The 19327-nt window shown below is 39.2% G+C and overlaps 1 protein-coding gene across 1 annotated transcript in view; it reads left to right on the forward strand.

Moving 5' to 3' along the window:
- Window positions 1-19327, forward strand: part of LOC124874700 (corticotropin-releasing factor receptor 1-like) — a 146600-nt gene that overhangs the window by 85312 nt on the left and 41961 nt on the right. The window contains exon 5 of the mRNA XM_047376174.1: window positions 13782-13867. Coding sequence (XP_047232130.1) covers window positions 13782-13867 — 86 coding nt within the window. The remainder of the gene's footprint in view (window positions 1-13781; window positions 13868-19327) is intronic.

Consider the following 19327-nt stretch of genomic DNA (forward strand, 5'->3'; position numbering starts at 1 on the left):
GGTGGCGGGGCCTCTGATCACGGGGTGCAGAATCATGACTGACAGCTCAACACAGCGGCTGCACAACATATTCCCAGCTGTTGCATTCAGGGATCGTGGGAACTGGGATTATCTGTAATACATTATCAATATTCTATATATATGTGATCGGTTTTGAATGATAACATGCTTCATCGATAGAAGCAGCTTACATGAATACACGACGCGCATCTCAGAGAAGAAAATATGATCTTGATAGATTTGCACAGCATTTTAAGTTCGTGTTGGAGATTTCCCATGCTCACAACATAAAGCAAATGAATCGCTAAGCGGCAGGAATGAAACCAGATGCAAAACGAGCCGGTATTTTCCGAATATCCTTGCATAATTAAGCCTGGGCTTTTTTTCTGATCTCCGCTCTTCATTGTCAGCTCAGCTGGCCGCCCTGCAGCGCATGTTATGTGTTATAGATCAGCTGTTCACCAGCGCGCAGCAGAGCTGAACTGCCTGACTGGAGCAGAGGAGAGGTTTGTCCCAGCTACCACACCCTGTTGGTGGTCAGACCTCTCGAGAGTCTCTCCAGTCCCTGGTTCCCAGAGGCGATCAGACTCTATCTAACACTGACTCTGAAAGGAACGAGTCTCAAACAGTTTCTAACTTTCAGCTCCTTTAATCTAAATTAGGCAGAGGAATGATTACAGAGATCAGCGCCGAGGCTCCCGTCTCGGATCGTCGCGTCTGCGAAAGGATGACGAAGAGCCCCGAAAGAAGGTCACATGTCGTTTTATATATGGTTCTCCGATGCAATGGATGTGCTCTCCCTCAGTGTTTATCAGAAGACTATGTGTCACCATTGTGGTGTCTATCTGGTAGGTTGTGTAGTAGCGGGTGTCCATCCTTAATCTAAGTGTGCTGTGGCTTTCTAATTCAACCAGTTACAGCCTGCTCCACCATCAAACCCAGTGCCCCAGCCACAGGTCATTCATGACAAACTTTGGGTCATTGATCTTTGTAATGTGTGTCGATGAGCATTCTTTTCTAACAAAAAGGAAACATTAGAATTTATGGTTAATATCATTATGGTATAAGTGGGAAAAACAGCTATGAGTCATAAATAAAGGTTATCCCTGACAGGTTGATATGGCCCATTAAAAACTAACCCTTGTCCCTACACACACGCATGCGCACACACACACATACACATATATATATATATATATATATATATATATATAGCAGAGAGATGCACTGCGGACCTCTCTGCAGGATTAATGTTTTTAACACCACTACTTAAAATTGGTACAGTTTTATTGGTGATGTAGGTGATAATATCAACATGCTTCATTGTTGTTAATTCCTGGTTAAATGTAGTCAGTAGAACAACATTAAGATGGTAGTTTAGGGTTAAAATAGACCATTATTGATGGTAAAATACACCTTGTCATCATGCTTCTTCTTAAGTGCTACTATTTTAATGGGTTCTGTTTTATTGGTTGCATTTGTGGACAATCAACTGCTACACTTTGACCACTTCTATAGGACTTAGGGTTACAAAAGATCATGATTGATGTTGAAACAACCTTACAAATAACTTCTTTCTTTTTTACAATCCTACTATGTTAATGTATGTAATGTTATTGGTTATTTTTGGAAACATAACACTCTCTCCTCTGTAGCTTAAGTTTAAGCTTAGGTTTAGCCATTAATGCATTAATACTTTAATCCATAACTGAAGATAATTTTCTTTCTAGTGGATTCAAAACAATTCTTTTGATCAGGGAACCAGGGACATTCTTTCTTTCAGTGTCAATGATTGTTATAATTATTTGGTAAATAAAAAGATAATTTATACAAATTAGTTTTATGGTCATGTTATTGTCTAGTTCCTCAAAAATGGAATTAGCAGGTAAAATATCAAAGAAAACCTAAAATAACTAGTAAATTACCAGAAAATGCCTTATTGGTGCATCTGAAGCTTGTATATTCTTAAAATGCATAATTCCCCACATAAACAAGAGACCTGGCTTATTATAGGAAGGAGAACGGCATTAATGAAGCTTCCACATATGTGAAAGTTACCCATGCAATGTATATCCTTCACCTCTCTACCTTTACCAGTGGTGATTCTGAATTCAGATAATGAGCTTTCTCTTTTTCAGCCAAGAGAGCTCAAAGTGTTAGTATAATCTTACACTCTGAGTGGCCTGTATTCTGAATAACTTTTTGTTTCACCTCAATGCTTGAACTTAAACTAACTCAGACCCAGAAAGCATTTAAGCATTTATAGGTCTGGTTTAAATATTGCTTCCGTGTTTGATAGAGGTTTAATTCAATTTTATGGGTACAGTACTGAGCTTTTTTTCTCTGACGATGGTTTTCGGAAGTCTTACTGGTCCCATGCGATGATATCTACAACAGATATGTGTCTGTTTCTAATGTGGTGCTGCCTGAAGGCTTCATGATGGTTGACATTCAGTATGTGTTTTCAGGCTTTTCCCATGAGCCCAGTAACAACGGTTCTTTTAATTAATTTATTAAGCAAAACATGATGAAATCAGTTTTCATTGGGATCCATTTGTTCACACAAACCTTTACAGGGATATAAAATCCTCCCCATCTATCTCTTTATACGACTTAGCCTTTGCTCCATGTTGTTTTTACAAGCAATCCTGTGACTGTCCTGATACCAGTTAATATGATTACCAGTAAGATTTTCCGTGAGATGTTTTTAATTGTATAACAAAGCTCTGCAGTTTTTTGTCCCTGTTTCAAATATATGTTTATTTATTTATCATTTATATCTTGCACAAACTCAACTTTTTTATAAAGACAAAGTGCAGCTTCAATCCTTTTGTCCAAAGCCTTTCATCATCATGGCTTATTATTTTGTTTTGTTTCTTTAGTTTTTAGTTTTTGTTGTTTGTTGCATCCTCAGTGTTTCCTTGTTTTGCAAAGGTAATCAGTTTTTGATAGTGAAACCTGTAAAGATGTACTACTAGGCTTGAGAAGTGTTTGCTTATTACTTTCTTTGCTTGCTGTGTCCCCCTGCTTCCTTCTGTTTTGCTCAGCTCAGCCAAAGATGTTGTAATCAGCACTTGACATACACACAACACTGTGATATAAATCTTCTGCCTAATTTTCCTCTATGAAGGTACGAAGATTTCCCAATCACACAGCTCAGATCTTTCACATCTGCAGCAGCAGGAAGCAACACTAATTGTATAAGTATCAAATTAAATTGTTGCCCTTGTCGTTAAATCAATCTTAATTAGCTGCTGCTATTAAGCCCTTCTCCTTTCCTTAGATGCAAGCTGTCAGACGTCAATAAAAAAAAGCAAGACCACTTCATTACCTTATTCCATATGAGCTGTATAGGGGAACAGACTGCATATGTTTAACTGCAATAAATCATTCTGAGAACAGTGCCAGGAAGAATTAATTCAAGGACCCACTGCTTCCTTCGAAAGCTCCAACATTTATTCCTCAAAGCTTCTTGCTGCTCATGACAGGGATTCCTTCTCGCCTTTTTAAAATGTATCTCTGGAGAAGAATGTGTACACAACAAATGTCATGTTGTTCCATTCATTAAGCAAAAGATGCCAATAAAAGGCATAGCTGAGGAAAAGGTAAGGACACCATATCCCCTAATTTTACCCCTTTCGCTGAACTAACCCCAATGAGATTGTTCATTTAGCCATCTACCAGTCTCTGACACTGGTATAATACAAAGTGTCAGAAACGTTTGTCCCATTCCAGTAGCAGCAAAGCATCACCAAATTATGACCCTTATACCTCCATGCTGCACAACTGGTATGAGGTTATTTTCCTGGAATGCTTACTTAGGTTTATGCCAGACATTTTCACTGGTCTGGAGTCCAGATAATTAAATGAATCTGTCCAAAGACCATCTCAGCATTCCTGATTTGTTTCTACATATTCTCTGGCAAACGTCAGTCTGGCCTTCATATTGTTCTTTGAGAGGAAAGGTTTCTTTTTGGTACACCTCTTGTGCAGCTTTGTTTTGATTGCACAGTCATGCACTTTCATAGCAGTAAAAGTAACAGCCGACTGTAGCTCCTGTGATGACATTTTAGGGGTTTTGGAGACTTCCTTTAGCATCTTGCAGTCTGCTTACAGATTGAATTTGCTTAAATGCCCAGACCTGGGCAAATAGTCTGCCAGTCCTCTACTTGTGGACTAGTTTCTGGACACTAGTTTCTGGAGACTTAAACAGGGCAAACCTCCTTCTAAATGCTGACAAATTTTTTACATGTTCACCTAATGTGATTTTAGCCATTTTAAGTGGGAGTAAATGTTGCAGTGTTTTATTCCTTACCCGAAATTGATTTTTGTACATTTACATCAGTTTTTATTGTTTGTTTATATTACAAAATTTTTTCAGGGTTGGTAAACTTGATTTTTGTTTGCATCTCCAATTATCTTAGAAAACACAAATGTTGTCGTAGGATGTCCTAATTCTTTTCACACTACTACATTTTACACATATAGAACTCTGAAAAGCATGCCATGGATTTGATTTCAGCCCTCCTGCAGCAATGTATTGTAAAACCGCTTTTTGCTGCAATTATAGCTGCAAATATTTTTGACGCTAACATCTTTGTACATTTAGAGGCAGAAATTTCTGCCACTTTTTCTTTGCAAAATAGCTCAAGGTCAGTCAGTCTGGGCAAAGAGCAACTATAAACAGCATTTCTTTTTTTACTTAACACACGTTATCTATTGGATTTAGGTTTGGACTTTGGCTTGGCCACTCTGACACATGAATATGCTTTGATATAAACCGTTCGATTGTAGCTCCTGCTGTTTGTTTAGGGTCATTGTTCTGCTGGAAGGTGAACCTCCACCCCAATCTCAAGTCTTCTGCAATCTCTATGCGTTTTTTTCCCCAGATCGTCCTTTATTTAGCTCCATCCATCATCTCTGACTAGTTTCCCACTCCCTGCTAAAGAAAAGCATCTCCACAGCACAAATCATCCACCACAATATTTCACTGTGCAACATTACAAAAAGGCTTTTTGCAATTGTTTTAATAATCTTGCCTTTACCAGGTTTTAAAAGTATTAAAATATACCCTCAAGATAAGAACACATTCCACCATGTTATTCTCTGAAACAAAGATACAGGCAAAATAGAAATATTTGCAAACAAAATTTCATATAAAGAATTAAGTGTAGCCAAGCATACGACCCAGATAGGTCCAAAATATTTTTTGAAAGCTGGAATTTAAAGGTATGTACATCTATTTAAGAAATAAACTTCAATAAACACAAACAAAAAGCTTTTAGACTAAACGTTACGTACATTTATAGTTTTCAATTAAATGTGCCTTATGCACAGAATGTCTTTTCTGCCATTCTGATCTATAGAGAGCCAGCTGACCTAATTTAATCTGCTGGTGAGGAAACCTGCTTTAGGCTGCATGTTTACTCGTAGGGGTAACTCTCAAAATTGAATTACTGTCATGTTTGGTTTAAAGGAACCAAGTGCAGAGTCTGAAGGTGAATAATAATCCTTTGATGATAAAAGATAACTTTCAAGGTGGTATGAACAATACAAGGCATGAAAACTGGCAGAGAAACAGGAAACATGAAGACAATGGAAGAATCCAGCAAAGAATAATGGTTACCAGGGAGCTTAAATGCAGGCAGAAGTGTGGAGAAAGGTGTGGCAATCAGGTGAGAATGAGAAACAGCTGAGGAGAACAAAGCCAAGGAGCTGAGGGAGAGGGAGAACAATTACTACAGGAGCTGAACGGTGAAAAACAGAAACATTAAAAACACACTGACTACGTTCCGTGTCTGTTCTGACATCTGTCTCAAACTGTGCCGTGCGGCAATTCACTCTGGATACAATTTAAGATCCTTTCATGCATCCGACAACAGCAGAGTCAACTGGGCTCTCAAAATCACAGGAGAGTAGCAAGTTCACATGGGAAGCTGAGAGTTCACGTGTAACAGATATTAGAGAGCCACAAATAAATAAAAAAGACCTTCTGGAGGAGAGCTCTCCGTCATACAGCAGCACCATGGAGCCAGTGTGACTTACCACATTGACTAGAATGGAACAGGAAAAACCCAGAAAATATATAGCATAATAAACCACTGGAACATAATGAAAATGTGCATAAATAAGAACCTAAATCTAACACCAAAGGGTCCTAACAATTACCTTAACAAATTTCAGTTTTTGGGGAAATTCCCTTCCCTTAAACTGTTGACTTGGAGCTACTAGCAGCCAGAGGCTGAGGGGAGCCTAACTCTTGTTTTGGGTAAAAACAACAAGCCCCCTTTAAAAATTCAGACAGCAGGAATGGTGTAACTATATTTTTAGTGGGTTTGAAAACATGTTTTATTTTTGTTTGCTTTGTTTTTTTAATAAGCACTATAGATTTAAACCATTTCCAGAACCATGCCTTGATGACTTCATTGTTGCTTTTTAAAAATATTTGCTTCTAGACAATAGCTTTGCGAGCGATCTTTGTTTTTCTAAATGGGACACAATGTGACTTTATTGCTTGGACTACAATTTATTTGCATGAAGTGTGAGCAACAGCCCTGAGGGAAGTTGTGTACTCAATGTTATGTAAATGTGGCTTGAATAAAAGGTGAAAATTATGGATTTTATGGAGAACTTGTCCACAGAGAAAATGAAAGCTCTGCTGTCTTCCCCAAGGCAGGTATGGGACAACAATTGTCCCGGAATAAAGAGTCAACAGCAACTCAAGTAACATAAATATTATTTTATTTGCAAAAAAAGTAACTTTACAGAAAAAGGGTACCTGTAAGAAAATAGTTTCATTGAAATCAGATTTTAAGAAAACTGTCCTCTGGCAAACCGCAATAGAAAAGGCCATGGTCTTAAAGGGATCCACAAAGGACAACCACTTAATCTCCCTTTCCAGTTCCACAGTTGAGCAGCACGCTACAAATCAAGCCCTTTAAAGTTAGGACTAGCTTCCCTACAACCCTAACAAAAAACCTCTGTCTTAGTCCACTTCACCACTCAAGCAATAGACAAACCACACCTTCACAAAGCTCAAGCAGCACACATGCTGCAAATGGCCAACTGGTAGTGAAACCAGCGCCTCTCCCATGTTTATACTCTGCACGTCAAGGGCAGAGTGGAATCAGCCATGCCCTCCTGGCTGCAGAAACCTTAGAGCAGCAGAAAACAAAAACACTCACAAATCATATTAACTTTCCAGTACATACAGGTAAATGAGAGGCGAGGCATCAAACAAAAACTGAAGAAAGAATGGCAGAAATGGTAGGATGATGAAAGAAAAAGGAAGATGGTTTTATACGATCAAAAAGGCAGTAGCGGAAATGAGAACTGGAAGAAGGAGCAGAAAGGAGAATAGATTATTAAGACTAAGATTTGGACATACAGGACCTAATTATACATTCTTTAAAATGCAAAAGCATAATACAGGGAAATGTGACCACTGTGGGAAGGATGAAACAATAGAACATGTTATATTGGAAGGTCAGAAATATGAGCATGAAAGAAAATATATGAGGATAGAATATGAAAGGATTTCAGAAAGGTTTAATAGACACATTCCAAAGGAATTAAGGGAGCGCATTAATACAAATTACTATTCAGGTTTTTTTAAGAAGAGGAAGAAGGAAAAAAAGGAAGAAAAATATGTTTTTTGTCTCTGGGAAATAAAGAGGTTACAAATTGAAATTATAGATTAAAAAACAAGGTTGTGAACTTCTTCAGTGCACTTTAATCTTTTAAGATACCCTTAAAAATATTTTTAAAATTTACTTTCTGAATTGAGAGGTTGTATTTTTTAGACCGTTCAGTAGACAACATCATTCTGACTTTGACTTAATGCTCCACAGGCAGATTTTAAAGCTCTCTAGGATATTGCATATGTGGTTTAGGGAATATCACAAGCCAGGTAATCTTGATTGGGTCTGACAGTCGCTTTACAGTGTCAACCTGCTATTTTTACCCAGCTCATTGAACATTAATGCCTTCAGGCAACCCAATCCCATTTTATCTCCTGCTCGCCCCAAACATTTCTAGTTATTAAAACATGCATTCAGGGTCATCAGCTTCCATCTCAGGTATCCACCTTCATTCTGATGGGATTTTTCATATATACTCCCAAAGAGCTTTACTCTAAAGGGGATGCTGTTATAATGCTTGAGGGTATAGCAAAAAGATTCTATTATTTTCTGATTTTGATATATTTGAAACTTCCTTTCCACCCCCCCAAAAAAAGAAAAAGGCTGACTGTCACCAGAAAGACATTTGACGACGCATGGAGACGACCGGCCATAAGATCAGGGTCCGAACTGTCTATTAAACCTCTGTGAAAAATGTCCCTCTGCAGGACAAGGCGTCAACCAGCTGACACATGTGTACGTGCTCTTACTGCTCACTGGCTAATAAAGCACCTGACCTGAAAATGAATCATCTGTCAAACCCTTGCTGAATATGTTATGCTGCAGCTGCCTAACATTATTATGGCAGAAGTAATGTATCACATGAAGATCGGATGTAACATTCCTGTTCAAACCCCTCTAAGCCCAAGAGGAATATTTGCTCCCTAGCAGCATGACATTTATGACTGTTTCTGAAAAAGAGAGATTAGTATGAGAAAAAAGGAAATGATTTACGATAAAATCTAAAGGTTTAAATCTTTAATGTCATCTTTTATGTCATTTCTATATCTGCTTTAAAGAAGAGCAATGGTTTTAGTGCATTCTAGGAATTCATTCTGGGTTTTAAACCACTTTATTCAAAGGACACTTTACAGTGCAGTGCAGTAAAGTATACACCCCCTTTACAGATTTATTCTGGTTTTGCTATTTTGTCAGGAACAATTAAATATCAGACCAGGATAACCTTAGTAAATGCAAAAGCAGTTTTCATATTATTAATTCAAGTTATCCATTCCAACCTCGCCCTATGTGTTAAGTAATTACTGCCGTTGTTTAATCATAAATTACCTGTTATTCTTAGAATCATTAAATTAATTAAAAAGAACCTGAATGAAGCCAGAAGCAGGCTAAAAGATCTAAAATATTAACATATCATGCCCTGATTTTAGATAGAAGCAAAGTCACTGACATGTATCAGGTTGGAAAGGGTTAAAAAGACATTTTCAAAGCTTTCCAGTGAATCACAGTGGAAACCCTAATCTTCAATTGGAGAAAACATGGGACAGAAGAGAACTTTAACAGGAGAAGCCGGCCAACCAAAACTACCCCAAGAGTGCATCACAGACTCATCCAGGAGTATCACAAAAAACCCTAGAACAGGACTAGCAAACCTGCGGCTCTCAAGCCACATGCGGCTCTTTTTTCTTTTTAAAACATTGGTGTATAAAAAAATTATTCTGTGACGATACTGAAATTTCCCACACTCCTTAAAGGTAGAACTGGCAAAAGCAGTGTAACATGCGTAATGCGCAGGTTGAATTCAGTTAAGCTAGCGGTACTGCTGAACGGGTCATTATGGTTGAGTTGGGAAAACAAAAAGCAAAACGTAAATATGAAGAGGAGAACAGAACATTTCCACCGGAATGGGAATAGTTAAATTTTTTTATTGAAAAAAATGGGAGACCGATTTGCTTACTTTGCCAGACTTCAATATCTCACTTTAAAGCATCAAACCTAGAGCGTCATTTTACCTCCATCCATCCAAACACAGCCAAAGAGTTACCCAAAGGATCAACAATTTGTAAGCACAAGGTAAACTGCTTGAATAATCAAGTAGAGAAACAGACAAAATGTTTCCAGAAACTAATGAAACACTCGGAGACTGTTACATTTGCATCATATCAGGCGGCGTGGAACATTGCTCGTGCTAAGAAGCCACACAGCAAAGGGGAGTTTGTGAAGACGTGCCTTACTGATCTTATTGCTATCCTAGCTCCAGAAAATAAGAATTTGAAACGTTCTGTTTCAGGCCTGCATCTTTCAAGACATACAGTGGAGCAAAGGATGTTGGCCATTAACACGTCATTAGAGTCACAGTTTGGAGATCTCGAAAGATCTCTATTTTAGCATTGCTTTAGATTAATCGACTGACATTCAAGACAAGCCACAGTTGGCGGTATTTGTAAGGACTGTTTGTATCATTATTTGTGGGTGTTTTTGGATTGTCACTCTCATTTCATGTCTTGTCCTTTTGCTCATGCCAAGCCTGCCTTGCCAGCCTGCCCATGTTTATTTTTGCCATCACCCAGTAAGTTTTGTTCATTAAATCATTTCACCTACCGTCATGCTGCCTGCTCGTTTGCATTCCAGGGTCCTCCGCTACACAAACCTTGACAGTTTCAAAGGATTGCACAATTAGAGAAGAGTCGCTTGACATTGTGCAGTTAAAAGAAAGGACTCGGGGCATTGACCTGAAAGACACACTCATGACTGTTGAAAAATCTAATTTGCATTTATCAAAATTTACTGCAATAACCACACATAGTGCACCAGCTATGCTGGGATCTTCACATGGCCTTGTAGGGGTGTGCAAAGCTGATGATCGATTCCCAGATTTTTGGACATTCCACTTCATCATCCACCAAGAGCACCTGGTATCTAAGAAGTTGAATGTGGAACATATCATGAAACCTGTGCTGGAAATTGTGAATTTTATTCGCACTCATGCTCTGAACCACAGACAGTTCCAAAACTTAATTGCTGATGTTGAAGACCTTTCCAGTGATCTGCCTTTCCAGTGCTCTGTCAGATGGCTATCAAGAGGTGACATGCTTTCTCGTTTTTTTGAACTGTTGAAACCAGTAACATTGTTCCTTGAGGAGAAAGAGAAGAACTATGCTGAGCTTTGTGACCCCAGTGGAATTCAGATTTGGTGTTTCTAGTCGACATGTTGAATCATCTGAACAAGCTGAACTTAGATCTTCAAAGAAAGCTTAAAATGCTGCCTGACCTGGTTCAAAGTGTGTTCACGTTTATCAGCAAACTCAAGCTTTTCTCTACCCATCTTCAGAAGGGAGACCTGACTCATTTTCCATCCTTGTTAAAGGCAACTGCATCATCAGAGGTGAAAACAGCCTGCTATGCAACACTAACTAAACATCTGCAGAAATGTTTTGAGGAAAGGTTTTATGACCTGAAACAAAAATGACCTCAGATAACATTTCTCATCAACCCATTTACTGCAGACTCAGACTGTTTAAAGGCCCCTTTGGTGACAGATGAAGCAGCCTCCCAGTTGGAGATGATTGAACTTTGTGAGGATGACAGACTGAAATGTGCTTTGAGAGAAGGAACCACAGAGTTTTGGAAAATTATGCCCACAGACAAATACCCCAACATAAAACCGGCTGCACTCAAGCCAATGTCAATGTTTGCATCAACATATGTCTGTGAATCAGCTTTTTTCTACACTTAAGCAAGTGAAGTCCAAACATTGTTCTGTTCTTACTGACACACACGTGAAAGAGTTGCTTCGAGTGGCCACAACACAGTACAAACCAAACTTAAAGACAACTTGTTAAAAATAAAGACTGTCAGGTGTCCCACTAAGACATAAGGGACTAAGAAAAAGACTTAAGGATAAAGAAAAAAAAAACAGTTTGAGCAAGCAATGTGTTATGTAACTAATATTAAAATTGCTGTTTGGCTCTTTAAGGTGATGATAGGCTTTATTTGGCTCTTAATGCTGAACTGGTTTGCCACCCCTGCCCTAGAACAACATCTAAAGCGCAGCGGACCACACTTGTCTCACTTAAGGTGCTTCAATAATAAGAGAGAAACTGGCCAAAACGTGCATCCATGGGAGAGTTGAGAGTGCTGACCAAAGAGAAAACACTCATTTCACATTTGCTTAAAACCATATTGATGGTCTTTTGATAAAATATTCTGTGGACTGACAAAACAAAAGTGGAACTTTAGATGTGTGGTGTGAGTACTTTTATGTCTATCATAAATCTACATCATTTGAGAAAAAGAACATTATATCAACCGTCGAGCATGGTAGTAGAGATGGTCTGGGGCAGCTTTATTGCTTCAGGTCCTGGACCTGGACTAGTTGGTGTAATTTATGGGACCATGAATTCTTCCCTCTAGCAGACAATCCTGAAGGAGAATGCAGAGTCCATTAGTTTGTGACCTTAAACTCAAGCCTGCTTAAGTTATGCAACAAGACAGAGATCCAACTCACACAAGCAAGTCTATCTCTGAATGACTCATAAAACAATTAAGATTCAGGTGGGATCTAGTTAAAGTTTGGATTCAAATCTGACTGAGATGCAGTTAATGCTCAAAAGCTCACCAATGTGGCTAAAATAAAAAAATCTGCAAAGACAAATAAGCCAAAATTTCTCAACAGTGATGTTAAAGACTCATTGTCAGTTATAAACGCTTGATGGCAGTTGTAACTTTTTACCTCTTAATATATGAAATCATCATATGAAAACTGCTTTTTTTATTTACATAGGTTATATATATATATTGATATAAGATTTTCTTCTGAAACATTTAAGTGTAAGAAAATAGCAAAAGCAGGAAAAAAATCTGCAAGGGACATTTTTTTTTCAGAGCAGTGTAGGACCTTCATTCACAAAACATTAGATCCAGGAATTTACTGGTTTACATTACTGGTTACATTTAAAAAAAAGTTGTCTTCCTATTTAACTATAGATTACTTCTTTCCATGCCTTTCATTTCCACAATGTCCTCTTTCAGTTCTTTTATGTAATGCCAATCCTAAAATATGATCCAGCAAGCCTGCTTGAAAAATAAAATTTTTCTCATCCTTTGTTACTCCATCATTCTAACTTATTCCAATATTCAGGTTGATGTATCCAGCAATGCTGGGCATTTGTTTCTTTTTGTGCCAGAAAACAAATAAAACGTAAGCTTGTTAATTGTCTTCAAGCCTTTCTTCAAATTTAAATGTTAAGATGTTTTGGGAATAGGTTAACAGTAATTGAGGCTCAAATGATGCAAATATGCCGGCTTAATGCAGGTTGTTTGTGAATAAATCAGGGCTAAATGTACAGTTTAATGGCAGAGTTGAGGCACAGAGCGGTTCACTGCCCTGACAGCAAATGTGTTAAAATCCACAGCTTTTACAAATACCTCTAATGACATCTCTTCTTATTAATATCAAAAGCATAAAAAGGTCACAGTGACACAAATAGAGCAACATTGAACTTATTGGAAAAGAGTTGTAAAAACCTTAAATAAATTCACCATTTATTGCAACACCACCTGGATTTTATGCAGAACGGGTGCACAGAGAAAATACATGCTGAATAAAATCGATATTTCTCTGGGAAATGAAAGTCTGTTTAAAATGATGGTCATACTACAAGGGAAAGGATCCAAATTTCAAAAAATTTTGCTTTTAACAAAATTACCAGTAGCTAGGCTGGATGAGGACTCATTTCCATCTTGCCACCACACACATTAGGAGAATGGTAAGAGAAGTAAAAATCTGCAAAGTGTATAGTTATATCCTACCACACTATAACTAGCTCATTAAAGGTATAGGATAGGCTTCCTTAGATTAAATAAAACTATAGTATCCCTTCTATCTTCACACTCATACCCAAATGTAATCAAATTAAAGATTCAACTTTTCTGTATCTTTGAGTGTGAGATTATGCTGCTGGAATTAAAGATTAATTTATTCCAAGGATTTTTACACATCTTTACTAAGTGTGTCATTAAATGTGTCTCTTGGTGTAAGTTACATTTCTAAACTAGATGCTAAAATATTAGTCAAACAGAAAACAAGTCACTTCAGCCCGTATTAATAATCTCTTCTATGTTCTTGTCTCGCTCTCTGTGCAGACAACGTTTATAGGAAATGTCTTGCAAATGGTACGTGGGCACTGAAGGGGAACTACTCCATGTGTAAGGCCATACTTCACGAGGAGGTAAGACTTGACAGTGTGCTATTTGTATGTATGTTTCCTGATTAATGGGGCTTTTTGGAGTGTATCTTCAAAGCAGGGACCTGCAACTAATCAGAAAAAAAACCTCCACAACAACAAAAGCAAGGTTAAGATTGGAAGAAGTTTGGCTTCAGGCTTATTTATAGTAAATATGGACTCAGGGTTTGGTTTCTCAAAGTGCATCCTTAGAAACTCTCGAGGGGAGAATATCTAAAAATAAAACCATTGGCCGTGTATCGCCCATGAGCATCACTGGAAGGAATCCGCTTCAAAGCACAATGAGTGTGTTTGAATGTGCATTGGATGATTTTAGTGTCATCTTGCCTAAGGTTGTAGATGCATGCTTGTTTCATGTGTTTGTGGGAGCTCAACGCCCTTTTAATCAACATTTTCTCCTCTTTAAAACAAACAAAAATGTTTTATGCCTAAATTTCTTAAAATGAACAGCAGGAGCGATTAATTTTCTCTAAAGCATTTCCCCTGGAGAGGTGCATGAATTCTCTTGTTCTGATCCTGTTCTGCTCCAGATTTTTATCCCTGCACATGTTGGTGTTATCTATTTGCATATTTTGTTTTGTCTCAGGCTCCACCTGGATGGTTCATTGTTATTATGTGATGAGTGCTTATTTTAATTAGGACTGAGCTGCAGACTGAACACTCTGACCTAAATCAGGCAGTGACAATAAGACATCAGATGGATTTATACTGCATTTAAAAGAAAGAATTACATGATGGAAACATGTGACTCAGCGTGTTTGCTTTGGCCATCTGCTGAATCGAAATGTTGCACAGACAAGCTCAGCAAATAGTGTATGTTCACTGATCATTATTCCTAGACAACTCCATCTAGTGTTCAGTTGCATCAAGTGACAGTGGCGAATGCATCCGTAAATGGAAACAGGCCCCAACCCAAACCAATGTTTAGTAGTCTCTGAAGTTAACTGTGTCCAGTAAATGATTTAAAAATATTTAACCAGCTCAACCTTAAGGATGTACCCTTTGTGCTGCAGCACAATTGTGTGAGAAAGGGATAGAGAGCCTGTGTGGGTCTTGTCATAGTAAATCTTTCCTCACAAAAAGACCTTAATCAGCAGTGGATGCATCTGTCAAACTGATAAAACCCATATTCTTTGTTTCAGAGCGGCAAACTGACAAACTCCTGTTTCTAGAGGTACTCATACTGATGCTATTTAGCAGCACCTGGCTGCTGCGTTCACTCGAAGTCCTGTGAAATAGCAAGGGTGTGCTTTGTTTTTTTGTTTTTTAACGTTTAGATTATTTCTAATTTTGTTTAATAGATACAAACAGTGTGGAATTCTTGTGTCCTTTCGGTTAGATTTGAATAATGTTAGAACCTGGTAAAGATCAGATCAGTTTTATCTCCAGAAGTTACATTTTTCGGTCAGTTCTCAGCTATCAGACGTTGTTGTTTGATTCACTCATCCACAGAATATCAGCCCTTCTTTTGGCTGCACACAAGTTAAACTTCTGAAATCTGAACCAGAGTCTCAACAGACAGGACAGGAGATCAGAAACTCAATGGATTATTTTTATGGTCAGAAGATGGTATCTGAGCAGAAGGAAGAGTCACTCTTCTTTCCAGTTGTAAGAAACCCCACGAATCAACCCTCTGAACAGAAGATACTCTACACTAGAAGTCCAGTCCAGCTTGGAGCACCTCCAGAAAACGTGGTAAATATTAGCTATAATCTGTCATGGGAACCCTGTGGCATTCCAAGATGTGAGCTGAGAGATTTGTTTCAATATAGCAACAGTTCTGAAGAGAAAAGAGAGCAAATGCCAACTTTACAGGCAGGAAGTAATGGATGTGAAACAAAATGACTATATTAAATTAACTCAAAACAAAAGGAGCTGTCACAGTGGTAAATCCAAGGAACAAAACTTGAGGGATAAAATATTACAGTGGGAAAACTGAGAAAAAAGTGACAAAATATGTTGAGAGATTTAAAGACTAACAAAGGATACGTGCTAATTAGTAACCGAGACATCTGTGAGGAGATCGAAAAGCAGGAAAACAGACATAAAAGAGCAAAGAAAGTAGAATTTAATCAAAAACATAAAATAATACAAAGGTCCAGAAACAACCAGAACAAGTTTCTCTGTTGCCACCACAGCCGAGCATTAGAAAAGGAGTAAAATACAGGACTAAACTTAAAATGGCCTCTGTCTTATCTCCACTAATCTCAGATTTTACTGTTGCCATTTCTCCGGCTTTAACAATTCACCATTCACTGTCTTAAATTCACATCGGCTGTTTTTTCCTCCAGCAAAAACGACTTTAATGAGCACAGTGCTGCTTTTATTAAAATCACAGGAGAAAATCAGATGTTCGCTGCGAGGTTCAGAGGTCGGATGAAAAGGTGATTGTTCTCCAGTCCTCATCTGATTTAAAATATTCCTTTGAGAAAGTTGCAGTAGGCACGGTCATCCAAAGAATATTGATCAAATGTTGATTTAATGGCACTTTCCCAAAACATGAATTGTGAGCTCTTTAACCTCACAGCTACCTCTGTGACCATAAATCAATGATGAATTAACAGCTTCGGGTATCTGGAGCACGGCTGTGGAGGTGCACAGAATGTGAATCTAATTCAGAGCAAAATCTTACTGGGTTTATGTTTTTCAGCATATTTAACGCTCTATAGCTAACAATACTGACAAAAATAAAAGATTGCTGCTCTTGGTGGATGTTCTTTTTGTCCTTTTCTTTTGTAAAAGGAAATAATCATACAGTAAGCATCACTGCCATCCACTAAACTTTGTGGCTTTGATGAGAAAGAATTGGAATCTTGAACCAAAAATCATTAAACTTAGTATTTTGTCGCATCTTCTTTGGCCCTTCTGATAGTTTGAATTTTTCGAGGCATGGGCTTTACTAATCCAAAATAATATTCCTAATAAGCCCAATTCTAATATAACCATATGGCAGATGACAGAACAGCTTTGACGCTTGTAGTGTGACATTTGTTTTTCTCCAAATTTCCATCCAAAAATTCCAGTAGATTGAGATCCATACTGTATCTGATCACCTCAATGAGCTGATCTGATCATGGGCTTGTTTGTGGAGAAACCTTTTTTGGCAAGCACAACAGTGGCACGGAAACTTCTTTGAATCCTTTGGTTTTCTTGTCTGCTACTCAAAAGATTTTTGCCAAGCACTGAGATCTGGAGACGAACTAGGCCACTATAACCTTTATTTAATTCCCTGGTCACTATTTTCTTGTCTTCGCAGAGCATCACAAGTAATTGTCATACTGGAAGACTGGTTCATGACCCACCTATAGTGTTTTTCATCCTAGATTTCACAGTTTACTGGACATTCACTTTCGATTGAAGTCAATCAGTTCACCTAGCAAAAAAATAACTCCAAAGCATAATCGTTCCTCTTCTATGCTGGACAGTGGATATAGTCTCCTTTAGGTCATACTAATGCATATTTTTTCTTCCAAACAGGGTTGTTACAGCTACTCTTAAGATCATTATCAAGCTCCTCCTAAGCAGCTGATCCTTCATCTGTCTCATGATCATCCTCACCCCATGGGCCAAGACATTGCATAGAGCTTCCAATCAAGGGCAAATTAGGTTTTTTTAAATATTTGTTGACATGTCCAAATGATTGCTTCTACAAATGGTAAATGGACTGAACTTATATAGCGCTTTTCCAGTCATACAGACCGCTCAAAGCGCTTTACACTAGAGCCACATTCACCCAATTGCACTCACTAACGCTCACACATTCATACGCAGATCGGTAGGCAACTTGAGGTTAAGTGCCTTGCCAGGGGCACATTGACCTATGGCTGGAGGAAGCTGGAATCAAACCCACAACCTTCTGATTGCAAGACGACTACTCTTCCTACTGAGCCACTGAGCCACAGTTGCCTCTGTGATTGTCTCACTTTTCTCCACATAATCACTCTATCTCTTAATTGTCAGGACTTAACTGCGCTACAGTTAGCTGTCAAAAGGTTATTTGGAGGACTCTGTTAATAAAAGTCTATCGGTCCCAAAACAAAATGTGGTTTAGCCCTGAAATGTCACTTCAAGCTAATGCTACACATGTGGGCGGATAGAAGGGAAGTTAAAACACTGATTTATAATCATACTGCAGCTGCAATCAATCATAATTTCCTTCATTTGGTTCAGACACAAAGAAAAAGGAATGCTGCAAAAAAAACAAATTTTTGTGGCTAAACATGCAGGAGGGTCATTTGAAGAGTGTTAATTTAATGCGTTCTGCTGATCGCATGAAATTGAGTTTATCTGTTTTTTTCTTCCTAGATGAAACCACTAAAGGAGCTACATCCATTAACATTTTACTGTTCTTTCCCATAGAAAGTACTCCTGGATCAGTGCTTCTGTGTTCTCTTTGTGTCTCTGATCTGTTCTCTCAAACCCCCAGTCAGTCGTGGCCGATGGCTGCTTACACTGAGCCTGGATTTGCTGGAGGTTTCTTCCTGTTAAAAGGGAGTTTTTCCTCTCCACTGTCGCTACATGCATGCTCAGTATGAGGGATTGCTGCAAAGTCAACACCAGTGACTGTCCACTGTCTCTACATGCTCATCCAGGAGGAGTGAATGCTACAAGTCTTTGACTCGATGCAATCTGCTGGGTTTCTTTAGATAGAAAAACTTTTAAACCACCTTAACGTGGTGGAGGGTTTGAGTGCTCAAATTATCCTAGAGGCTATGTTGTCTGGGGCCTAAATGCCCCTGGTAGGGTCTCCCATGGCAAACAGGCTCTAGGTGATGGGTCAGACAAAGAGTGGTTCAAGAATCCCTCATGAAGAATAAAATATCGAGGCACGTGACGTCGCCCGGTACGGCGGAGCCGGGGTCCCACCCTGGAGCCAGGCCTGGGGTCGGGACTCGTCGGAGAGCGCCTGGTGGCCGGGTTGCTCCTCGCGGGACCCGGCCGGGCCAAGCCCGAACGAGAGATGCGAGGCCATCCCCCAGTGGGCCCACCACCTGCAGGGGGAACCGTGAGGGACCGGTGCAAAGAGGATTGGGTGGCGGACGAAGGTGGAGACCTCAGCGGCCCGATCCCTGGATGCTTAGGCTGGCTCTAGGGACGTGGAATGTCACCTCGCTGGGTTGGAAGGAGCCTGAGCTTGTGCGGGAGGTCGAGAGATATCGACTAGAAATAGTCGGGCTCGCCTCCACGCACAGCTTGAGCTCTGGAACCCATCTCCTTGAGAGGGGTTGGACTCTGTTCTACTCTGGAGTGGCCCACGGGGAGAAGCGGCGGGCTGGTGTGGGTTTGCTTGTTGCCCCCCAGCTCAGCCGTCTCGTGTTGGGGTTTACCCCAGTGGATGAGAGGGTCGTATCCCTGCGCCTTCGGGTTGGGGAGAGGTCTCTGACTATCATTTCAGCCTACGGGCCGAGTGGCAGTGCAGAGTACCCGGCCTTCTTGGCGTCCCTG

Source organism: Girardinichthys multiradiatus, chromosome 10 (assembly GCF_021462225.1).
Source record: "Girardinichthys multiradiatus isolate DD_20200921_A chromosome 10, DD_fGirMul_XY1, whole genome shotgun sequence".
NCBI classification, from domain to species: Eukaryota; Metazoa; Chordata; class Actinopteri; order Cyprinodontiformes; family Goodeidae; genus Girardinichthys; species Girardinichthys multiradiatus.